General features: G+C 35.4%; 1 protein-coding gene across 3 annotated transcripts in view; it reads left to right on the top strand.

The window, feature by feature from the left end:
• The first annotated feature begins 358 nt into the window (after nt 1-358).
• DTNB (dystrobrevin beta) overlaps nt 359-26,202 on the top strand; it is a 335,670-nt gene continuing 309,826 nt past the window's right edge. The window contains exons 1-4 of one of the 3 annotated variants that reach the window (XM_023732419.1): nt 359-828; nt 4,690-4,757; nt 10,916-10,996; nt 15,462-15,675. In XM_023732419.1, coding sequence (XP_023588187.1) covers nt 4,691-4,757; nt 10,916-10,996; nt 15,462-15,675 — 362 coding nt within the window. In that variant the 5' untranslated portion in view covers nt 359-828; nt 4,690. The remainder of the gene's footprint in view (nt 829-4,689; nt 4,758-10,915; nt 10,997-15,461; nt 15,676-26,202) is intronic. The other 2 variants (XM_023732417.1, XM_023732418.1) reach the window with 2 other exon arrangements.

Raw genomic sequence — 26,202 nt, 5'->3', positions numbered from 1 at the left:
GCACTTTCCAAAGGAGGAAGGATCATTTTGATCCCACCTGGTAGGTTAGATGCTTACACTTAACTTTTGCAGATCCAGTGTGTCTTCCCCCTTGGTCTGGAGTCTTGTGGAGACTCTCCACTGCTCAGTTTCTCACAACGTGTTAAGAACGTGTCCCGAGTGCTGCTTCTTGCCTCAGCCCGTGTGTGCCAAATGGTCCAGCCAGCCGGGTGCCAGCTAGGTCAGGTCTGGCACGTCTTTGCTGCTTCTGAACTGTGTCTCTCTCCCTCTGCCTCTCAGTCTGATTCCTCAACTTTGTCTTTGATGTTCAGCACTTCCAGATTATTATATATAATTGGTTCACTTGTTTTTCTTTTTTGATCTTTGTTCTAAGAGGGACCACAGAAAGCATGTGACTCTTCTGCCATCTTGGCCAGCTTATCTCCCTTTGGCAATTCTTTTAGACCATGTATACTGGCTACACATTTTCTTAGGTTTTTTTTTTTTTTAAATTCCTGAAGGGTATATACTCTTGAAATAGAATTCTGTGTTGACTGTCTTTTCTTTCAGCACTTTAATAATGTTATTCTACTGTTTTCTAGACTCCATAGTTCTGATGAGAAACCCACAGTCATTCATATCCTACAAACTGCGGCCCATAGGCTGACCACCTGTTTGTTTTTTCTAAAGAAAGTTTTATTGGAACAAAGCCATGCCCATTTGTCTATATATTGTCTGTGTCTGCTTTTACAGAATGACAGTTGCAACGGAGACCACATGGCCTGCAAGCCTAAAATATTTACTATTTGGTCTTTTAAGAAAATGAATTGGCCAATCCCTGCCCTATAGGTAATGTTTTCTTTCACTTTGTTTTGGATTATTTTAAGAGTTTGTCTTTAGTTTTCAACAATTTGATTATGATGTTCCTGGGCGTGAATTTCTTTGGCTTTAACTTGTTTGGAGTTTGCTCAGTTTTTTGAATTTCTATGTATATGCCATTCACCAAACTTGGGGAATTTTTAGCCATTATGCCTTCACATATTGTGTTAGCACCACACTCTTTTCTCCTGGAATTCTGATGACATGATGAATGTTAGAGCTTTTCTTATTGTCCCCAAGTCCTTGAGGCTCTATTCTTTTTTTTTTTAATCTCTTTTTTTCTTCATTGTTCAGATTGGATACGTTCTATTGATCTATCTTCAGGTTCACCGAATCTTTCCTCTGTCATCTTCATTCTACTGTTGAATCTACCAGTGAGTCTCCCACACCTCAGCTATTGTATATTTAGTATATTTTAGTTCTAAAATGTCTGCTTGATTCTTCTTTAAATCTTCTCTGTTTTTCTGCTGACACTTAGTATTTTTTCTTATTGTAGTGAAAATACATACAGCAAAGCATGCACCAGCTCTGCAGTTTCTACATGTATAATTTAATGACACTGATAACATTCTTTAAGTTGTGCAACCATTCTCGCTATCCTTTTCCAAATTATTCTACCACCATTAACATAAACTTGCTACTCCCTAAGCAGAAACTACTCCTTTCTCCCTCCCTTGCACCGCTAGTAATCACTAATAATTTTTACTTTTTAATATATTTGCTTATTTCATACAGGTGAGGCCATATAGTATTTGTCCTTTTGTGATGCATTTATTTTGCTTGGCATAGTATTTTCAAGGTTCATCCATCTAGTGGCATACATCAGGACTTCATTTCTCCTTATGACTGAGTAATATTCCATTGTATGTATATGCCACATTTTATTTATCCACTCATCTACAGATTGTTGTTTCCACCTTTTGTCTATTGTGAAAAGTGCTGTAATGAACATTGGCGTATGGGATTCTGTTTGCATTCCTGCTTTCACTTCTTGATACATACCTAGGATTGGGATTGCTGGGTCATATGGTAGCTCTGTGTGACACTTAACATTTTAACTTTTCTTTCAAGAGTGTGTGATTAGTCACTCAAGCATTTTTATAAAACATATGTGTTCATGTTGTGTTTGATTCAGGTTTGTAAGGATTGTCTGTATGAGGTAACCAAAAACCCAAAAACCAAACCCGTTGCTGTCAAGTTGATTCCAACTCATAGCAACCCTATAGGACAGGGTAGAACTGCCCCATTGGGTTTTCAAGGAGCAGCTGGTCGAACTGCCAGCCTTTTGGTTAGCAGCCGTAGCTTTTAACCACTACACCACCAGGGCTTTGCGTGAGGTAAAGATACCACTGTGTTGTCGTTTTAGATCATTAAATGTCTAAACCATCTACTTTGTGCTTTATTAGTTTCAGAAAGTCCAAGGACTTTCTTAAAAGAAAATGCATTCAACCAAACAGCATCTATCATAGCATCATTAGTTACTAAATTAAGATTCTGTCCACTAGATTTATAAACTACCTGTGTAGTAGTAGTGGTAATAGTAGGACCATTTGTCTTATGCTTTCCTTAGGCCAGGAATTACATCAGTAAGTTACTTCATTTAATTCTCTCATAAGAATGTAAGATATACGAAGGTGGGAACTTTGTGTCTTTTAGTTACTGGTATAATTTCAGTATCTCTAGCTGTGCCTGGTACATAAGAGATGCTCAATAAATATTTGTGAAATCAATGGTTATGTACATTTTTTTATGCCATTTTAGTAATGAGGAATGAATCTTAGCATGATTAAAGCACTTGCCCAAAGATAGAATTCTTGTCATGGAACTGAAACTTAAACTCATGGGGGATGGTTGTTGTCATTTTGACATGAGGACATACCAGCTTAATTGCAGCCAGACATGTGTAGTAATATTATATTAATTATGATTGCTTTGGGTCTGGTTGACAAAGGTTTTCTTAAAGGGCCAGAGGGTAAATTTTTTAGGCTTTGTGGACCAGATGGTCTCTGTCACAAACACTTAACTCTGCCATTGTAATGGGAAAACAGCCATAGACAAGACATAAATCAATGCGTGTGGCTGTGTTCCACTAAAACTTTATTTGCAAAAACAGGTAGCAAGTCAGATCTGGCCCACTTTCTATAGTTTGCTGACCTCTGCTTTAGGTGATCTCTTACCACTAATGCCACAGGGAATCACACATGCATATGTGGGCGCTGAAATTGCATGGCAGTACTTGTAATATGGTAGACATCTAGATGATCCAGAATATGTTTATATTAATTGTTTGTAATGATTAGTCTAGAAATGAAAACAAAATTTAGGAAAGTGTCATGAAGAATTTAGGAATCTTCAGAGATTCTTGGACCCTACTTTAGAAGAAGTGATGCAAGGAATAGTAAAAATAGAAAACAAATATAGTAAGTAAGATATATTATAAAAAGCATTAGCACATTCTATGTTTTATCTGTCTAACATTTAAAATTTGTATTGCCTAGTTAGAGACCAAGATTGGGGAGGAAGGAGTAAGCTTTTGAATATCCTTTTTTGTTTGTAATTACAGGCTTCTGGTACCAATTCCTGTTTTTTCTCTGAGACCTAGGTTTTATTTAATTTTTGCTGTTTCTGGTTGTTTTTTCTTTGGCGTAATTTATTTCTGTTTAAAATCCTTTCCTCTTGGGGATAAATTGTTAAATAACCAAGAGTCATGTATGCTGATGTGCTTGGTAACATTTTAATAATTTAGGAAAGAGCCAGTGTTAATGATCAAAATATTAATTGCATAACATTAAGGGATATATTTAAATTAAAAAAATTAAGGTGTATTATAACTAAACTTTCCCCAGACAACTTGCTTTTCTGAACTTGTAGTCCATGTAGTCATCATTTAATTTGTGATTCAACTTTAGTAGGGAATGATTTATAACAGTTTAATCTGCTTAGGGGAATTATTTGGCTTTGCTATTTGTCTAGATATTTTTTCTTCATAGAATTAGGCAGTCTTCAGCTAAAATTGCCACGAATTTTGCATCAGTAGGGTCCATATAATAAGCTGTTTTGTTGCAGTTTCTTAGACATATTTTAAAATATGCATCTACAAGCAACAGTTATACAAGTTTATGAAAGAGTTGGATTTCTATTTTGCCACTTAAGAGCTGTGTGACCTTGGGCAAGTTAGTGTTCTTTTTTAGGTATGTTTCCTAATCTTAAAATTGGGGATAATAATAATAATGTCAATGCATAGGGTTGTTGGGAGGATTAAATGAGATAATGCATGTAAAGACTTCAACAAAGTGACTGGTATATACTAAGTTTGTCCATGTAAACTGCTTTACCCTGTAATAGAGAAGTTACGTTTAGGAGCTCTTTGAATTTGGAAATGAATACTTTCTATATTTAATATTGTTTACTGTATGTATAAAAGATTTTATTTACATCTTTCATATATAAGCTGATTTTCTTATGTTCTTTATTGCAGTCTTTCATCATGTTTATTTTCTAAGTATATTTAGTAACGTGTTGATCTATTTAAAACGTTCAACTAATCCAGGACTATGCAGAGAAAATAATCAAAGCTAGAAATAAGACAAAGCACTATATTTTCGGCATAGGAAGCATGTGTACTCGCATATTTAAGTACTGACTTTTTAATGTGTTAGGAGCTATCAAATATAGGGATAGTGGTTTATCTTGCTTCCCCTTCTTTACTGATACTGTCTTAATGTATGCATATGCAAGTTGGTTTCCTGTATTTCTTTACTGTAGAATAATAAGCACTTGGGTGAATTGTCCAGTTGTACAGTGGTTTATTGTATCTTTGCTTGTCTCTAGGATGATTGAGGAAAGTGGGAACAAGCGGAAGACCATGGCAGAAAAGAGGCAGCTGTTCATAGAAATGCGTGAGTCTTGGCTGCTTCTGGGTCCCTTGTTGGTTTATGCTGGAATGTTTTTTTCTGATCACACCACAGCTTTAATCAGTTAGAAATTTTAGGTTTTAAGCTTTAGAAAGGGAGGAATAAAAGAGTTAAATAATCACAGAGTTGGAGAATCCCAAGCCAGAGCATATATTTTAGTTGAATTGACTTGAATTGCTTTCTTAAGCAAGGTCATAAATAATAAGGTAGAAATGTTACCTAGAATATACATGATTTAACGCTTGTCAGTCAAGTTACACTTCTCGCTGCAATTGTGTTGTTAGCATGACCTTGCAGGTAGTAATAAATAATTAATCCATTATGTAAACTACATTAAAGGTTATAAGGTAGAGAGGATGAAGTGTTAGGAGAGCACTTAGAACTATAGGAAAAATTATAAAGAAGGAATGTATACTTAGGTATATTACATCTGTAAACTTTTAAATCTTCTGTTGAAAATTGTAGTCTTATATGAAACTCATAGAGGAAAAAATGGCCAAGAAAAGTGGAGCAGTCCTAAGTTTTTGAAGGATTGTTTTGCTCTGTGACTACTTGTTTACGTGACCTTGACCAACCTTCCTTGACCACCTTGCTTACACTTGCTGGACCTCAAATTCCTTTGCCATGAAATATAGTTAGTCTGGACCAGTGATTGTGAAACCTTTTAAAAGCATTTATTCCTGCCTTTTTTTTTTTTTTTTTGAAATGAAATCATAAAATGACCCTCAAGCTCTGGGAACCATGGTCTTGGGGAACATCTATAAACTTTCACTGAAAGTACAAGAAAAAAGAAATGACCCTCAACTTATGAGTATTATACAATTGGTACTACTTGCTTGAAGCAGGGGAGAAGAGACAGGAACCCATGCTGAGGTAGCCCCTGAGGTACTTGCAGAATTCTAGAATTCTGCGTATCACAGTATGAAAATCAGTATATAAGATCTCAAAAGAGTGTTTCAAATTTCACCATATTTTAAATCTTTAGAGTCTTGGAAATAGGAGGCAGAATTTGGCTTAACTCAAATCTGTCATGTCCTGTCAAGCTTAGGCTAGATGACTGTTTATTAAAGGTGCTAGAGAGAAATTTTGGCATTGGATAAGCAGCCAGACTGGTTGGTCTTCAAGAACTTTTGTAGTTGTGAGTCTCTAATTGCTAGTCATCCAAACCAGAAACTTTGGTGACACTTCATTCCAGTTTTCTCCACCTCATCCAAAGAAATCACAAGGAGCAATTGATTTTACCTCATAAATAAATCTTGACTCTATCTATTCCTTAAACTGTAATGTCTATTCCTCATACCTGGCTTTGAACCCAGGCTCTGCAATCAGACTGCCTGAATTTGGATCTTGGCTCCCTCAGTTACTGGCTGTGTAACCTTGGACAAGTTACTTAGTCTCTCTCTGCCTCAGTTTTCTCACCCATACAATGGGAATAATATCTATATCATAGAATTAATGTGAAGATTAAATGAGATAGTGCGAATAAAGCACTTAGTACAGTGCCTGGGACACAGAATGTAGTTAGGTGCCATCGAGTAGGTTTCAACTCATAGCGACCCTGTGTACAACAGAACGAAACACTGCCTGGTCCTGCTCCATCCTCACAATCATTGGTATGCTTGAGCCCATTGTGGCAGCCACTGTTTTCACTGACCCTTCACTTTACCAAGCATGATGTCCTTCTCCAGGGACTGATCCCTCCTGGTAATATGTCCAAAGTATGTGAGACGTAGTCTCACCATTCTTGCTTCTAAGGAGCATTCTGGTTGTACTTCTTCCAAGACATATTTGTTCATTCTTTTGGCAGTCCATGGTATATTCAGTACTCTTCACCAACATCACAATTCAATGGCATCAATTTTTCGGTCTTCCTTATTCATCGTCCAGCTTTCATAGCATATGAGGCGTTTGAAAACACCATGGCTTGGGTCAGGCACACCTTAGTCTTCAAAGTGACATCTTTGCTTTTCAACACTTTAAAGAGGTCTTTTGCAGCAGATTTGCCCAATGCAACATGTCTTTTGATTTCTTGACTGCTGCTTCCATGAGTGTGGATAGTGGATCCAAGTAAAATGAAATTCTTAACAACTTAAGTCTTCTCTCCATTTATCATGATGTTGCTTATTGGTTCCGTTGTGAGGATTTCTTTTTCTTTATGTTGAAGTATAATCCATACTGAAGGCTGTGGTGTTTAATATTTATCAGGAAGTTCTTCAAGTCCTCTTCACTTTCAGCAAGCAAGATTTTGTCATCTGCATAACACAGGTTGTTAATGAGACTTCCTCCAAGTCTGATGCCGCGTTCTTCTTCATATAATCCAGCTTCTTGGATTATTTGCTCAGTATACAGATTGAATAAGTATGGTGAAAGGATGCAACCCTGACATACACCTTTCCTGACTTTAAACCATGCAGTGTCCTCTTGTTCTGTTCGAACAACTGCCTCTTGATCTACGTACAGGTTCCTCGTGAGCACAGTTCTGGAATTCCCATTCTTCGCAGTGTTATCCATAATTTGTTATGATCCACACAGTCGAATGCCTTTGCATAGTCAATAAAACAGGAAGCATCAAAAGAAGATGGAAGGAATACACAGAGTCACTGTATCAAAAGGAACTGGTCAACGATCAGCCATTTCAGGAGGTAGCATATGATTAGGAACCGATGGTACTGAAGAATTCCAAGCTGCACTGAAGGCATTGGCAAAAAACAAGCCTCCAGGAATTGATGGAATACCAATTGAGATGTTTCAGCAAACAGATGCAGCACTGGAAATGCTGAATCCTCTATGCCAAGAAATTTGGAAGACAGCTACCTGGCCAACCGACTGGAAGAGATCCATATTTATGCCTGTTCCCAAGAAAGGATTCAACCAAATGCAGAAATTATCAAACAATATCGTTAATATCCAAGCAAGTAAAATTTTGCTGAAGATCATTCAAAAACGCCTTCAGCAGTATATTGACAGGGAACTGCCAGAAATTCAAGCTGGATTCAGAAGAGGACGTGGATCTAAGGATATCATTGCTGATGTCAGATGGAGCCTGACTGAAAGCAGAGGATACCAGAAAGATGTTTACCTGTGTTTTATTGACTATGCAAAGGCATTCAACTGTGTGGGACACAGAATAGTAAGTACCTAATATGGTTAGTTGGTTTATTATTAATATTTTTTGTTGTTGTTACTTTCCTGAACTAAAGCAGTAAGTATCTGTTCCCTTCTTCCAGTCTTAACCCTCTCAGTTCTGCTATCTATTATGCTGCAGAATGAACTATATAAATCTATTACTACTTGTTTAAATCCCTTCAGTTGCTGCTCATCACTTTCAGGATATAACGCCCAAACTCCTTAGCATGGCGAACAAGGCCCTCTGGCCTCTTTTGGGCTTGGCTTACCAGTTCCCAATTTCTATCTCATGCCTTATGTGTCATTTCCTAGCAATACTGAATTGACTTTTCTCAAGATAGATTGTGTCATTTCATGTCTTTGTGCCCTCGCTAATGCTATTCCTGCCACTTTCATCTGGCTAACTTCTGCCTATCCTTCAAGACTCAGCTGAGGGGGTCATCTTTCTGTTCAGTTTTTAACACATTTAGTGAGAATCTACTATGTTCCAGACACTATTCTGTTAGATTACAACAGAGAACAAAACATAGCCCCTGACTTCATTCATGATGCTTACATTTTAGTAAGAGGAGGTAGACAAAATAGAAAGTGAAATAAAGATTTTTTTGTTTGTTCGTTTAAATCTTAATAAATGTTATCACTCTGACACATAAATGTCATATAAGTTACTGTTCCTCTGTAACAAACTCAAGGGTGCAGACAGTTTGGGAGATGTTTGGTGAGTGTGACTCCTTGAATCTCCCCTTTTTCTTAATGGGAAATAAGCCTCCATTGGTGGCGATGGTATCTGCCTCTGGATGTGGAAGGGACCCAGAGTAGCCAAAACAATCTTGGAAAAGAAGAACAAAGTTGGAAGACTCACACTTCTTGATTTCAAAACTTACTATAAAACCACAGTAATCAAGACTCTGTGGCACTGGCATAGCATAGACATATAGATCAATGGAACAGAATTGAGAGTCCAGAAATAAACCCATAGTTTATGGTCAATTGATGTTTGACAAGGGTACCAAGACAATCCAGTGGGGGAAGAAATGGCCTTTCAAATGGTACTGGGACAACTGGATATCCACATGAGCCCTTGCTTTACACCGTATAAAAAAATTAACTCAAAATGGATCAGTGACCTAATGTAAGAACTAAAACTTTAAAACTCTTAGAAGAAAACATAGGTGTAATATTTTGTGACCATGGATTAGACAAAGGCTTTTTAAATATGAATCAAAAGCACAAGTGACAAAAGAACAGATACATAAATTGGACTTTGTCGGAATTAAGAACATGTGCTTCAGTGGGCATCGTCAAGAAAGGGAAAAGACAACCTACAAATTGGGAGAAAATTTTTGCAAATTATGTATCTGACAAGGTTCTTTTATCTAGAATATATAAAGAACTCTTACATATAGCCCAACTGAAATAATGGGCAAGGAGACTGCTGAAGTTTCCTTTTAGAGTGATGAAAACATTCTAAAATTGATGGTGGTAATTCACAACTCTGTAAATATACTTTGAATGGATTAATTGTATGGCATGGAAATCATATTTCAATAAAGCTGTTTTATTATTTTAAAAAATGGGACTATATAACCTATGTAAGGAAGGATTGAAATTTCATGAGAACCAGTTGATGGAGGAAAGATTTTAATCATGACATCAAGGTAAAGGTTGATTTAATTGAGACTAATAGAAACCCTTGCTTCGCTGCATGGTCAGTAAATGTTACTTTCACCAAAAGCCTGGAAGAATCCTTCTTTTTCTTTCTACATTTTGAAATGAACAGAAATGAGAAATGCCTGTAAATATTGGTAGAAAGTAATTTGTACCAATTCATTTTCCCTTTGTTGAGTCAAAAGTTGCCGCCAGATCTTATAAAGGCAGCGGAGATGAATTAAAAAACTCACACTGGGGGCCAAAGCTATCTAAAGTGACCTTTAAATTCAAGGAGGCCTCATTTGCAGCAAATTTTGAAGTATGAACAAGGTTTGATTTATAGACTTATGTAATTTTAGACCTTGTTTTAGTTACTATGGCTGCATATCACTTACCCTTACACAATCAAAACAGTCATTTATTTTGGTCGTGCATTTTGTGGGTCTAGAGTTAGAGCAGCATCCAGTGCGAACAGCTTCACTTTGTTTCATGATGTCTGGGGTTTTGGTTGGAAGACTCGAAGGCTGGGGTCTGGAATCATCTGAAACCTTGCGCACTTTCATGTTTGGCATTTGATCCTGGCCTTGGTTGATGGATTCAGTTCCTCTCCATATGAGCCTCTCTGTGTGGGCTAGTTTGGGTTTCCTCACATTGTGGTGTCTGGGTTCCAAGGTCAAGCATCCTGATGGAGGGAACACAGGGGCAAGCGGTACCACCTTTTATCACCTATCTTCAGAAGTCGTGCCGTGTCACTTCTGTCAGATTCTGTTCATTGAGGCTGTCACAGTGTCCTGTCTAGGCTCAAGAGGAGGGACATAGTCTCCAGTTCTTGAAGAAGAGTGACCGGGTACTAGACGCACATAAAATACTGGTCTGGAATACTGCTGTGGCCATTTTTAGAGACACATAGGCTGCCACAGACCTGGACTAGGACATTAGACATCAGGTGGGCCAGTTCTGCCATTTTACAGATGAGGACACTGAGGCTGAGAAGTATGTAACATGTTCTATGGTTGGTGGTCAGGCTGCGACTGGAATTTAGCCCTTGTGACTCTAGGCTTGGGTCTTTCCCAGTATACCCCTCCCCTTCCTGATTGATATCATTCATTCAATCAGGTTATAAGCGTTCCTTCCCTCAGAGTTTTCTTAGGTTAGCAGACAGGATAAAGCTACTGGCAGAATGCCTGGCATGTCATGGGCATGCAGAAAGTGCTCCCTGACCTTTCTCTGCCCCTTTTTTGTTTTATCAGAAGGCCTAGTTAGCATATTATATGATGTGGCCACAGTAATGGAATGGAGTTATTTCCTAGCATTTAGAAATTTCACAGTAAATCCAGCTGAACATTTCTCATTTGCCCTTTTTTCAGGTACTCAGAATTTTGATGTCATACGATTATCAACCTATAGAACAGCTTGCAAATTACGATTTGTACAAAAACGATGCAACCGTAAGTAATTTTTATTAAGCTCTCAGTAATACAGAAGATTTTAATATCTTTTAGTTATATTGTAATGTTAATTAGATTATTTTTGTCTTAAGTATTTATCAGAATTTATCAGGATATAATGAATAGAAGTGTTTATCATAAGCTTTTTAATGAAAGGATTTGTCATTTTTCTCCTTGTGCCCCTCAAAATGTTTAACAAACTACATGGAGTAGGAGCTCAATAATGTAACTTATTTTCAGGCTGGTATAGTATTAAGTTTTAAATGGGAGAACTGATTTCTCCTCGTCACTTTCATTAATGAGGTGTTTTATACAATATTAATATCACCAGCTTCTGAAAGAAAAGATAAGCAATGTTTGGATAAAGGTATAAGAATTTTCTTGAAAAAGCATAATATAACATTTAGGAATCAACCTTTTCTGTAAATCATTGCTACCACATGGATAATAAAACATAAATATATATAATCTTTCTTCTCTTAATTTCCATTAAGATGAACTGACATAACAGAACTACTGTATTTTTCATATACAAACACACAAATCTTGTTGTCAGCTGCTGTCAGGTTGGCCCACGACTCATAGTGACCCCATGCACAATGGGATTGGACCATTTTGGTGTGTATACACACACACACACACACACACACACACACACACACACGCACACACACACAAAGTCAGAAACTGTTTTGTATAATGGTAAGGACTAGCCTCAGAATTGAAACACCTCAGTTTTAATCTTGGTTTTCCCATTTGTTTTACACAGGTGATGTTATGGATTGAATTGTGTCCTCCCCAAATATGTGTTGTAAATCCTAACCTCTATGCCTGTGGTTGTAATCCCAATTGGGAATAGGCTGTCTTTGTTATGTTAATGAGACAGGATTAGTATAAGGTGTATCTTGAGTCAATCTCTTTTGAGATATAAATGAGATTAAACAAGCAAGCGAAAGAAAGTAGAGATAGGGGAAGAGAGATGACAAGCCACATGACGATTGCCCAGGAGCAGAAGCTTAACGAGACAAGGGCTTTCCTCCAGAGGTGGCAGAGAGAGAAAGTCTTCCCCTTGAGCTGGCACCCTGAATTTAGACTTCTAACCTCCTAAACTGTGAGAAAATAAGTTTGTTTGTTAAGACACCCACTTGTGGTATTTCTGTTGTAGCAGTACTAGATAAATAGGACGGGTGACCTCGGGCGAGTTACTTTACATCTGATAACTTCTACCTTAGTTTAAATCTTATTCACAAATCCTTGTTTAAAATTCTCTCCAAAGAGTCTTACCATGCCATCCAAGACCAAAGTCATGTTTCCTTGTCTGATTTCCCAGTTGTATTTCTAATTATAGATTGTGATCCATTAATGGTTCATAAGATCACTTTGGTGGGCTGTAGCCAGAATTTAAAACAATAAAATAGAAAAAATGAAAAAGAAAAATGTCAGAATGTAGCTTATGTGATAAGGCTAAAAGTGTTTTGTGAGACTTGTTTTTTGCATATCTAGGAGTGTGTTTTGTGTATTTATTTAAATATATTTCTGTGTGTTGTGGTAAGAAATTTTGAAAACTACTGTTATCATCTTTATAATTCTTTTAGTAATTGTTCACGGGAAACAGTGGTCTATGTATGGAGTGATGAGAGCCTGAACTAGGATAGTGGCATTAGTAATACAGAGTAAAAGATGCATTGTTCTAAAAGTTTTATTCCATTACCTTTCACATTTGATTCTACAATCTGCCTGGAATTATTTTTTGTGGGTGTATGGTATAAGCAGAGGTCAGATTTTAGTTTTTTTCCTATGTGTTTTCACTTGTCCCTATACTGTTTATTAAAAAGGCCATTCTTTTTCTTCACTGGTTGAGAATCTCCACATCATATTCATTAGGAGAAATGTAAAAGAAAATTCATAGTAGTGTTCATAGATGAGAAGTCTGTTTGTGGACTCTGTATTCCGTTGGTCTGATCGTCTACCTTGTGGCAGTAGCAACAAGGTCTTAATTATATAGCTCTGTAATAAGTCTTGATACCTAGCAGAGCAAGTCTTCTACCTTCTGTTTTTTCTTTTTAACATTTTCTGGGATATTCTTGGCCTTTTACATTTATTTTTATGTAAATTTTAGAATATGCTTGTTAATTTCTGCTAAAAACAAAGGAAACAAAAAAGGACCGCGCTGAGATTTTTTTCTTCTTGATTTCTTTTTTTAAGGTGCAATTTACATATAGTGACACTCGCCCTTTTAATGTACAGTTCTGCTGGGATTTTGATTGGGACTACAGTGAATTTATTCATGAAGTTGGGGAGAATTAACATATTTACAATATTGAGTTTTCCTTCTGTGAACATGATATATTCCTTCATTTATTTAGGCCTTTAGTTTCTGTTAATAATATTTATGGATTTCGTTATAGAGATGTTGAACATCTTTCATTGACTTATTTCGAAGCCTTTGATTTATGATACCATTATAAATAATTCCTTTAAAGTTCACTGTCTGTTACTGACATATAGAAATACAGTTGATTTTTATATCTTGAGCTTATATCTAGCAATCTTTCTGAACTAATTTATTAATTTTATTAATTTATTTGTAGAATCTTTGTCATTTTCTCTGTGCACAGTTCTTTCATTTCTGAATAATGACAATTATTTTTCTTCATTTCTAATACTTAGAGCAATTATTACTTTATCTTGAATATTCTAGTTAGAACCTCAAGTACAATGAAATGGTGATAGTGAATATTCCTGATCTCATTCCAAATATGAGAGCAAAGGCTTTCAACATTTTACTGTTAAGTGATATATTTATTGCAAATTTTCTGTAGATAGCCTTAATCAATCAGATTGTTTCTTAGTAGTGTGTTTCTTAATTTCTAAAGGTAAAGTTTACTTTAAAAGTTATCCTTTTGATAATGATTACTAACTTATTTACATTTTAATCAGAGTGGTTTATATTATTTTAATTCTTTGAAATTTGTTGAGATTTGCTTTATGGTCAATTTTTATATATGTTCTTAAAATGTATGTGTACTTCAAAATAAAGCACATCACTAGTAACTGGGAGCAGTACTCCATGTAGTGGTGGTTGTGCCAGCGTTGTTAGTTGTGAAGTTTAAATCTTCTGTGTCTATACTGATTTTGTTTTTTCCATATGTTTGCTCTGTTAGTTACAGAGACAGGTGTATTAATATAGTCAGTTAAGATTGTCAATTTTTTTATTTCTCTTTGAAGTTTTGTTAATTTTTGCTTTACGTATTTTAAGGCTGTGTTACTAGGTGTAAACTAATGTAAAGTGCTCATATATTTATGATGAATTAAAACTTTTATCATCATGCAGTGACCTCCTATCTCTAGAAATACACGTTTTACTTCTAAACTCACTTGTAAATAGAGCTCTAGACTACGTATCATAAAATGTACCCCTTTTAAGTGTACAGTTCAGTCCTTTTTAGTATATTCACAGAGTTGTGCAACCATCATCACTATCTCATTCGGGAACATTTTCATTACGCCAGAAAAAAACCCATGCCCAGTAGCAGTTATTCAAAGTACCTTTCATTAGGAATTGCATGTGTCATCTTTTACAGAGATCTGAAATGATATTTACTTAAATATGAAGTCTAGGGGACAGTTCTAGGCTATGTGGTGGTTCCTGTATGGCATTAGGAACCACAGTTCCTTCTCTTCTACCACAGAATGTTTTTCTTGTGTTGACTAGTTTTTTTTTTTTTAAACTTAACAACTACCATATTTTCTTCCAAATAATGTGCATGTTGTACATTATTTTGCCAACTGTGCAACCCCTACACGTTATTTTTGTAAGCACACTATGCCAATTTTTTTTTACACGTTGCTGACTTCAATTGACACTGAGAAGACATAATTAAACTATGAAATAAGCAGACCTAACATAACCTAATGGTTTCACTTAAGACAATCTGATAAGGTATTTGCATTCAGCTGTTTAGCTAATGCACTGTAATTATCAGTGAAACGTAATAGAAACAAAGGCACAATTTTGATTGTTTATTTTCTGATTACTGGGGGACTACCAAACTCGATCTGTGACTTCTTGACCATGGTTTATACCTTTATTATACAACTATGATCAAAAGTAACATTTTCAAACTATTTTTTACACATAAGCAGGAGATTAAAGAAAATGAACAAAATGAAAGAAAATTAGCAGAATGACATGATTTACCTGTAATATGGGAGGACGGGTGAATGAGGCTGAAATTCATTTCTGGAAATATCACAAGACATGCACAGTATATGCGTGGGCGTGCTATTCCAGAACTGTTTTCATTAATTTCATCATTTCTGCACGTTATATGTGTGGGTATGTTATTTACATGGGCATGTTATTTGTGAAAAAAATACAATAGTAGTTAAATTGAAGTGTCTGAACATGAAGGAAGTTCCATACTTCATAATTGTTGACAGTTTGTTTTCTTCATGTTGTTAGTTCATCTTGTTGATATCTGGAACATGATTGAAGCCTTCCGAGATAATGGCCTTAACACACTGGACCATAACACTGAGATCAGTGTGTCCCGCCTTGAGACTATCATCTCATCCATCTACTACCAGCTAAACAAACGCCTTCCTTCTACTCACCAGATCAGTGTGGAACAGTCCATCAGCCTCCTCCTCAACTTTATGATTGCTGCATATGACAGGCTAGTACCTTACATGCTGATTTCATTTTAGTAAAGTCTGCCTCTTAATCATTGTTTTTCCATACTGCCTTGCTAAGTGTTGTAAGCTTAGAATCACAGGTAAAAGAGAAATTATTCACTGTAAATCTCTTCTAGATTTGTAAAATGCCAGAGTGACTTGCTGTCTGGGGGCATGCCGCATATTAGGCTCTGTAATACAGCCATACCTCGGAGATATTGTGGGTTTGGTTCCAGACCTCCACAATAAAGCAAGTCACATGGATTTTTGGTTTCCCAGTGCATATAAAAGTTATGTTTACACGATACTGTACTATAGTAAGTATGCAATAGCATTATAGCTAAAAAAAAAAAAAATGTATATAACTTAATTAAAAAATACTTTATTACTAAAAAATGCTAACCATCACTTGAGCCTGCAGTGGAGGGTCTTGCCTCGATGTTGATGGCTGCTGACTGATGAGGGTGGTGGTTGCTGAAGGTTGGGGTGGCTGTGGCCATTTCTTAAAATAACGCAACAATGAATTTTGCCACATTAATTGACTCTTTTTCATGAAAGATTTTTCTGTAGCATGTGATGCTGTTTGACAGCATTTTACCCACAGTAGAACTTCTTTCAAAATTGGAGTCAGTCCTCTCAAACCTTGCCACTGCTTCATCAATGAAGTTTATGTAATATTCTAAGTTCTTTGTTGTCATTTCAACAATGTTCACAGCATCTTCACCGGGAGTAGATTCCATCTCAGGAAACCACTTTCTTTGCTCACCCATAGGAAGCAATTCCTGCTCCGCTGAAGTTTTATCTTGAGATTGCAGCAATTCAGTCACATCTTCAGGCTCCACTTCCAATTCTAGTTCTCTTGCTATTTCCACAACATCTGCAGTTACTTCCTCCGCTGAAGTCTTGAACCCCTTAAAGCCGTCCCTGAGGGTTGGAATCAACTTCTTTCAAACTCCTGTCAGTCTTGATATTTTGACCTCCTCCCATGAATCACGAATGTTCTTGATGACATCTAGAATGGTGAATCCTTTCCAGAAGGTTTTCAATTTACTTTGTCCAGATCCATCAGAGGAATCACTATCTATCACAGCTGTAGCCTTATGAAATGTATTTCTTAAATTATAAAATATATTTCTTAAATAATAATACTTGGAAGTTGAAATTACTCCTTGATCCATGGGCTGCAGAATGGATGTTGTGTTAGCAGGCATGAAAACAACATTAATCTCCTTGTATAGCTCCATCAGAGTTCTTGGGTGACCACATGCATTGTCAATGAGCAGTAATATTTTGAAAGGAATCTTTTTTTCTGAGCAGTAGATCTCAACAGTGGGCTTAAAACATTCAGTAAACCATGTTGTAAACGGATGTGCTGTCATACAGGCTTTGTTGTTCTATTTGCAGAGCACAGACAGAATAGATTTAGCATAATTTTTAAGAGCCCTAGGATTTTCAGAAAGGTAAATGAGCATTGACTTTAACCTAAAGTCACTAGATGCATTAGCCCCTAACAAGAGAGTCAGCCTGTCCATTGAAGCTTTGAAGCCAGGCATTGACTTCTGCTCTCTAGCTACAAAAGTCCCAGATGGCATCTTCTTCCAATACAAGGCTGTTTCGTCTACATTGAAAATCTGTTGTTTGGTTAGCCAACTTCATCAATTATTTTAGCTAGATCTTCTGGATAACTTGCTGCAGCTTATCAGCACTTGCTGCTTCACCTTGCACTTTTATATTGTGGAGACAGCTTCTTTCCTTAAACCTCATGAACCAACCTCTGCTAGCTCCAGACTTTTCTTCTGCAGCCTCTTCACCTCTCTCAGTGTTCATAGAACTGGAGAGAGTTATGAACTTGCTTTGGATTAGGTTTTGGCTTAAGGGAATGTTGTGGCTGGTTTGGTTTTCTATCCAGACCGCTAAAACTTTCTTCATATCAGCAATAAGGCTGTTTTGCTTTCTTATCATTTGTGTGTACACTGGATTAACACTTTTAATTTTCTTCAAGAACTTTTCCTTTGTATTCACAACTTGGCTAACTGTTTGGCAAAAGAGGCCTAGCTTTTGGCCTATCTTCGGCTTTCAACATGCCTTCCTCACTAAATTATTTCTAGCTTTTGATTTGAAGTGAGAGATGTGCGACTCTTCCTTTCACTTGAACACTTAGAGGCCGTTGTAGGGTTATTAATTGGCCTAATTTCAATATTGTCATGTCGCAAGGAATTGGGAGACCCAAGGAGAGGGAGAAGTGGGGAAATGGCTGGTCAGTAGAGCAGTCAGAACACACAATATTTATCGATTAAGTTTGCCATCTTATATGGGTGAGATTCTTGGAGCCCCAAAACAATTACAATAGTAACATCAAAGATCACTGATATCACAGATCACCATAACAGGTATAATAATAATGGAAAAGTTTGAAATATTGTGAGAGTTACCAAAATGTGACACAGAGACACGAAGTGAGCGCATGCTGTTGGAAAAATGGTGCCAATAGACTTGCTCGATTCAGGATTGCCACAGACCTTCAGTTTGTAAAAAACGCTGTATTTGCAAAGCCCAATAAAACAAAGCACAATAAAATGAGGTATGCTTGTATCATGGAGAATCGCAACACTTGAGAAATACTGTTTGGTAAAGTTATAAGAACCTTCATATAGTTGTTGTCTATCCAGTGAAATATAGCTTGGTTTTGAGTTTGTTTATGGGACCTTTTTATCTGACTTTTAAGTCTTTAACTTTTTTTTTTTTTTTTACTGTGTATCATCAAATGCCTGGACTGTAATATCTTATATTCTCTTTATTTACGATTAAGAAACTTGAAAATTTTTTTTCACTGCAAAACATTATCTAGTAGGCCTTACAGAAAGAGAAGAAAACTATTTCAGTGTATTTCAGATTGAAACAGAAAAGATTTGTTGTGTTTGCATTCATTAAAAATTAAATTGGTATTACAAAAAACAAAACAAAAAAGACATCATAAAGGATGGAAGCACAGAATTAATGATTATAGTCTAAGAACCGAGAATTCAGATTTCTGATCCCAGCTATATTATCTACCATCTGATTTGCATAGGTTAATTCTCTCTTCTTCATTTTCTCTTTCTAGACCTATTTTGAGTTGATACATTTCTAAAATTCTTCTAGTTATACTCTATAACAGTGGGGATTCTGTGAATTAGTGGTAAAACTGTGAAAGTGTCAAAGCCAAGTTACAATTTAGGCACTCAGTAAATTCACAACATTTTATAAGATGTTATCAAATTAGTTATTATAGCCATTTAACAGAAAATTATTTAAAGAAATTTCAATTTTTAAAATAAAACATAAGACATAAGTACCATGATTCTAATGCTATATTTTAGTAATCTAGATTGGTGAATCCATATGGTTAATTCTACACCGTCCAAGGAATGATTCTTTGAGCCTGAAACCTTAGTAAAATTGTATTCTTTGCTATGTAAGCAGCACTTACCATGGCACAGACCCACTGAGTAAATCAATTAGAGGTCACAGAACTGAAAAACAATTAAATTTTTTAGAAGTCAAAAATAAAATCTTGTTACTGTCTAAAAATTTAAAAGAAGGGGTTCAAAACTTTTATTCCATAATCATATCAAATAAATTCAACCCTATGGTTAAAGAAGAGAGGCGAAGGGAGTGGAAGGAACAGTGATGAGATAGCAAAAGGGAGACTAGGAAGAACAAACTTGGAAGCAGAAGATACACAGATATCCAGGGATATATGCCAAGGAAACCTAGACACATACATAAAAATACAAAGAAGAATAATAAATTGACAGAAAAATAGGTGAAGGTAGACCAATAGAAGGGCACACTGAAAAGAACTAGGACATTTATGAGTCGAGTGAGTTAAGAAGGGTAAGGAATGTAGTATGTTAGTGGTAAGTTTGGTAATTCTTAAGTCATTTCCTATTAAAAGTCAATTGTAGATTTAATTTTTGATTCTTTAATGGTAATATGCCCATTTCTTCTGGAAACTTTTAAGATTTTTTTTTCAGCGCTATTATTATTTCTTTTGGTGTGGATTTTTTTTTTTAATTTTATTCAGTTTATTTATTTTTATTTATCCTGCTTGTAGAACTTTTTCACTGACCTTTTTGGATAGCTGGTTTAATGTACTTCATCCATTTTTAAAAAATTCTCAGTAGTTTTCTATTAATATGTTGCTTCTACCCAATTCTCTCCTCTTTTTTATGGAATTTCAAGTTCATGTATATTATACCTTCTTGCTTGGTGGTTAATGTTTTCTCTTACCATCTTTTGTGAATTTGTTATCTGTTTCCCTCTCTGGGCTTCATTCTGGATAATTTCTTTTAAACTGTCTTCCAGTTTACTTATTCTTTCTTCACCTCTGTCTAATTTTTTTTAATTGTGGTAAAATATATATAACAAAAATTTTTGCCGTTGCAATCACTCTTAAGTGTACAATTCAGTGACATTAATTACATTCACCATGCTGTGTAACCACTATCCGTTTCCAAAAGTTTTTCATCACCCTAAACAGAAACTCAGTATGCCTTAAGCAGTAACTCCCCATTTCTCCTTCCCACCAGCCCCTACTAGTCAATGATAAACTTTTGTCCCTATGCATTTGCCTGTCCTAAATATTTCATGTAGGTTGATTCATACAGTGTTTGCCCTTTTGAGTCTGACTTATTTCACTTAGCATAATGTTTTCAAGGTTCATCCATATTGTAGCATGTATCAGAACTTAATTTCTCTTTATGGCTGAATAATATTACATTGTATGTGTATAACATTTTTTTTTTTATTCCATTCATCTGTTGATGGACGTTTGGGTTGTTTCCACTTTGGGCTATTGTAAGTAATTCTCCAGTGAACATTGATGTACAAGTATCCGTTTGTATCCTCGCTTTCAGTTCTTTTGAGTATATGTCTAGCAGTGGAATTGCTGGGTCATATGGTAACTCTATGTTTAATTTTTTTTTTTTTCTCATTAAACTTTGTTTTAATGGGTCTCAAAATTCTGTGACAGATTTTTGGTCAAGTTGTTTCCGTTTAAAAAGTATTGATTTTAAAAACTAATAACTTGAAGTTGCCACACACAAAAAGAAACAAATGGTCCACAAAGCATTCCTTTCTTTCTGAAGGTTTTATGATGCATTGTTATCATTAACCAGTCTTTTACTATTAAACTTAAGTGGCCAATTGAGACAAACAGTTCTAAGGCCATTCATCTACCATTGATTAAGACTGGGGTGGCAGGTATTATGGGTAACATTCATTGAGCTTTCTGAGCAGACTTGGTGACCTTTCCAGCTCCAGCAGCCTTTTTGTCCACTGTCTATGTTCAACTTTTTTAGGAACCACCAAATGTTTTCTGTAGCAACTACATTTTATATTTCCAACAGCAATGCATGAGTGTTCCAAATTCTATACATGTCTGTCCATTACTTGTTATTTTTTGTTTTTCTGGTAATAACCATCGCAGTGGGAGTGAAGTGGTATATCATTGTGGTTTTGATTTGCATCTCTTAATGACTAATGATGTTGAGCATCTTTTCATGTGCTTGTGAGACATTGTTATATCTTCTTTGGAGAAATGTCCTTTTAAGTCCTTTGCCCGCTTTTTAATTGGATTATTTGTCTTTTTGTTATGAATTGTGTAAGTTCTTTACATATTCTGGATATTAAACCCTTATCAGTTATACGGTTACCAAATATTTTCTCCTATTGTGTAGGTTGTCTCTTCACTTTCATGATAAAGTCCTTTGGTGCACAAAAGTTTTTAATTTTGATGAAGTCCATTTTATCTACTTTTTTCTTTTGTTACTCATGTTTGTTGTGTCATATCTAAGAATCCATTGTCGAAAGCTAGGTCCCAAGCATTACCCCTATGTTTTCTTGTAAGAGTTTTATGGTTTCAGTTCCTACATTTAGATCCTTGATCTAATTTGGGTTAATTTTTGCATATGGTGTGAGGTATGGGTCCACCTTCATTCTTTTGCATTTATAGGTCCAGTTGTTCTAGCTCCAATTATTGAAGAGACTGTTCTTTCCCCATAGAATGGACTTGGAACCTTTGTCAAAACTCAATTGACCATAGATGTATGGGTTCATTTTTAAATCTCAATTCTATTACATTGGGCTATATGTCTGTTCTTATACCAGTACCATTCTGTTTTGATTACTGTAGCTTTATAGTAAGAAAGTATGAGATCTCTTACTTTGTTCTTATTTTTCAAGATTGTTTAACTGTTCAAGGCCCTTTGCTATATTTTAAAATTTTATTATAATTTTATTTTATAATAACATAGAAAATATAGTCTGCATGATACAATGGCATACTCAGTACTATACAGTAATGCCTCATTTATCCAGGATGGTTGAGTAATTAAGTGTTCTCTACCATGATTTCTGCTGATAATGGAGGATTATTCTCTTCACATGCCAAAAGGAGGTTTTATTTGAACTAATGCCCCCGCCCCCACCTTTGCTATTTTATATGAATTTAAGGATTGTCTTACCGATTTTTGCAAAAAAGCTGATGGAATATTGGTAGGGATTGCATTGAATCTGTAGATGGTTTGGGTAGAATTGACATCTTAACAATATTAAGTCTTCCAATCCATTAACATAGGATGTCTTTCCATTTATTTACGTCTCCTTTAATTTTTTTCAGCAATGCATTTTAGTTTTCAGTGTACAAGTCTTTCACTTCCTGGTTAAATATATTCCTAGGTGTTTTATTCTTTTTGATCCTATTGTTAATGGAGTTGTTTTCTTGTGTTTTTTTTTTTTTTTTTTTTTTTTTCAGTTTGTTCATTGCTGGTGTATAGAAACACTGCTGACTTTTACATGTTGATCTTGTACCCAGTGACTTTATTGAATTCATTTATTAGCTCTGGTAGCTTTCTTGTGTGTTCTTTGGGTTTTTCTTTGTATAGTATCATATCATCTGTGAAAGGAGATAGTTTTACTTCTTCCTTTCTGATATGGATGCCTCTTATTTCTTTCTCTTGCCTTAATTTTCTGGCCAGAATTTCCATTATAATGTTGAAAAGCAGTGGTGAAAGTGGGCATCCTTGCCTTGTTTCTGACTGTAGGTAGAAAGCTTTCAGTCTTACTTCATTGAGTATGTTCACTGTGGGTTTTTCTTAAATTTCCCTGTATCATGTTGAGGAATTTCTCTTCTGTTCCTAGTTCGTTGAGTGTTTTTTTTATCATGAAGGGGTATCAGATTTTGTCAAATGTATTCTCTGTATCAGTTGAGATGATCATGTGGTTTTTTTTCCTTCATTCTAGTAATGTGGTGTATTTTTTTGATGGATTTTTTTGTGTTGAATCTAATTTGCTTTTAAATCCATCCATTGAGTTCTTAATTTTAATAATTTTTTTTCCTCTAATTTGAGAATTTCTATATGGTAGATTTTTAAATTGTTTGGTTTCCAGTTCTCTGCCAAATATCTCACTGTTACCTTTTATTCCTTAAATGTAATAAGCACAGTTATTGTAAATTCTGTTTTTATAATTCCAATCTCTGGATTCTCTGTGGCTCTTTTTATTCTATTACTGTTTTCTGGTTTTTATTCATGTTGTCTTGTCTTCCTGTTTTCCTTGCCATACATGATATTACAAAGTTATTTTTAACATTATGTGCCAGACATTATGTTGCAAAATAATTTCCACAAATAATTTGAGAATAATGTTTCTCTCTAGAGAGGATTTATGTTTGCATCTCCAGGTACCTGGGGACCTTAATTATCCAGGATCTCCTCAGTTCAGTTACAGTCAGTCCTTGTAAGGACATCTTTACTTCTGGACATCATTACTTCCAGGTGCAGCCTTTGGCTGTCAAGACAAAGTTAATGGGACTGACGGGCCATTTTCACCAGTACTCCTTCTTCCTTGGCAGACTCAAATTCTAAATCTTTCTCCTAGCTTGTCAGTGCTATCAGAGCTACTGTGTACTTTAGCCTCTTTGCTTCCCTTTCTGAAATCAGAAAATCACTTGCATGGAAATAATCGTTTTAATCATTGGACTCGCCTCCCTGGGCATCCAGCTTCCTGCTGGTCAGCAAATTTACTTCTTAGCACTTGTTTGCAGGTAAGGAGATGTTTTTAAAATTTTTCCCAACTTTTCTACTTTCAGAGAAAGTGTTGATCTGATGGAACTACTTTGCCATTACCAAAAGCCCATTGTTTCTTCAAATATTTCTTCTGTTTTTATTTTTGTGTTTTTCTGAATGTTGGCACATCTACTTCTATTTTCTTCATCACTCTGTGTTTCTCACAAATATGTTCAATTTCTTTAACTTTCTCTGCTTCTTTTTGGAAGAGTTTAGCAAAGTACATTTCTGTTCATTAATTTGTTTTTCATTTAGAGCCTTTTTACTGTTTATCCCATCTATTGTGTTATTTTTTTAGTTATTGTATTTTCTATACCTAATTTTTCTGCTTCATTATTTTTCATGATTTGTTTTTCTTCTTTCTTACTGCTTATGTTTCTTTTAATTTGTGTATCATGCTTATTTGAAGTTCTGGGGTCTGTTTGTTTTAGTACTTATGCTTCTAAAACTGGCTTATATTGTCTTGGTTCATTTTTTGTTTGTTTTTAGGTAGGTGTACCCCTAGGTCCAAGGAGTGGCCAAGGAGTAGTTATTTGCAGTGGGTATGGACAAAACTTGTACTTGTGGGCTAGAGTGTTCATATACATGCATAATGCCTTATAGCATGGGGTGTGTTGGAGATGGGAAGAAAAGGGGGCTGAGTTTTCTTTATGCTGGAGTTTGAGCATTGTAAATTTGAACCTGGCCTTCCAGATTGATATAAAGGTATGTCTGTCAAGGTAGAAAGATAGAACATATTTTAATGATTTGCTAACTTGATTAATAACTTTAAATATTTAGAAATATGTGTATAGGTTTCCATTAGTAATCTTGAACAGACCCTGCTATTGTTAAGGCTACTATCTATCAAATGGGTTATAGTGATTTCTGACGAAGACTTACTTTTTAGAATTTCTATCTCATTTTGAATTGTTATTCCGAACTTTAATTCATGTTTTAATCCTAACATAGCATTCTTCTTGGATGATTATTATATCTTATGTTTTTCAGCCCATGGGTAGGAAAGGAAATTGTTCTGTAATGAGTTCCTGAGAAATGCCATTTTTACTTTATTTCTAACTCTTTGATCTGATTTTTTTCCTTTTATATTTTTCATGAATTTCTGCTTTTTAAATGAGTGTGTGGCCTTCACCAGCAGTGTTGGTTCAGAGATATGATAAAATTCTATTATAAGAATGGAATACACCTATAAAAACCATATATCTAATGAAGCTGGGTTTGGATAAACTCTTCAAAATACCTCAGTATTTACTGTATCAGTGGAAGATCCAGGATTATTGCTTTCCATCTAAAACAACGCTCAGTGGAAGACACTCTTGCTAATTTGAAGAATTTAAAGATTCTCTTAGTTTAAAGACTTCGATATATATAGTTTATGATGGATTTATTTGAGAAAATTCCTCTGCAGTTTGAAAGTATGGTTAGCAACCATTTAAAATCTTGTTTTAGCATTTTAATTTGGATACATTTAAAAGGTTCATGGTTGCCTCGTATTGCTGAACACTTTAAAACAAAACAAAAACAAACTAATTCATTTTAAGTAGAAGCAAATGTGTTTCCTAAATTCTGCGTGGCTAGTATATTATGGATGGGCATTGCTGAGAAAAGATAATATTATGTTACAATCTTCCCTATTAGTGATGTTTATACAAAACTATAATTTCCTAGGAGGAAAAAAACCCATTGTACACTTATGTACAGTATTTACTTATATCCCTGCTGGGTTTTAGAAGAATTCAAGATGGCAAAAAAAGAAAAAAAAAATACCATTCAAGTAAAAATTAAGAGAAAGCTAGTGCTGAGAGGGAAACTTTTGATGCCCATGATGGTAGCACATTTAACTTTTATAAAGATCTGATCATAGCTCTTTTAGAACATTTTTAGTGGATGGTAGGAAATGAGTTAGGGTTTTTGAATGTTTTAAAGTAGTGAAATCTTAAGGGGAAACCTAGTGCGAAATGGAGAAAACAGCTGCACTGGTGGAGAGGGAGTGACACCTACCTGCCTGCACAGCGCCTCCCACCCCCTTGTTGGAGGCAATGGTAGTGTGGCTGTGCTTGGACGCCACATTGCGAGCCAGCCGTCAGAACCAGTTCACTGAGCCCCCATCTGCTCTAAGTACTTGTGGAAGAATTGTTAAGGGAGCAGAAATGAGTGAATCTGAAGTACCCATCATGTATTTTGTAGCTTTTCTTTTTCTCCAAGACAAGTCATGCGTTTGTGCTCATTATCAAAGAGGAATCTTCCCGATTCCAGGATATGCAGACATGCAAAAGGTTTGACCATTAGCTAACATTTCATAAATTTTCTTCATTTTTATTCTTTGGGGTTTATTTTACTGTTTACTTTTTTTTTACTTATTTATTTATTTATTTTTTAAATTGTACTTCAGGTGAAGGCTTACAGAACAAATAGTTTCTC

The sequence above is a fragment of the Trichechus manatus genome, unplaced genomic scaffold (genome assembly GCF_000243295.1).
Source record: "Trichechus manatus latirostris isolate Lorelei unplaced genomic scaffold, TriManLat1.0 scaffold00052, whole genome shotgun sequence".
Taxonomy (NCBI): Eukaryota; Metazoa; Chordata; class Mammalia; order Sirenia; family Trichechidae; genus Trichechus; species Trichechus manatus.
The sequence above is the reverse complement of the archived record's forward strand: the minus strand, read 5'-3'. Positions and strand labels throughout refer to the sequence as shown.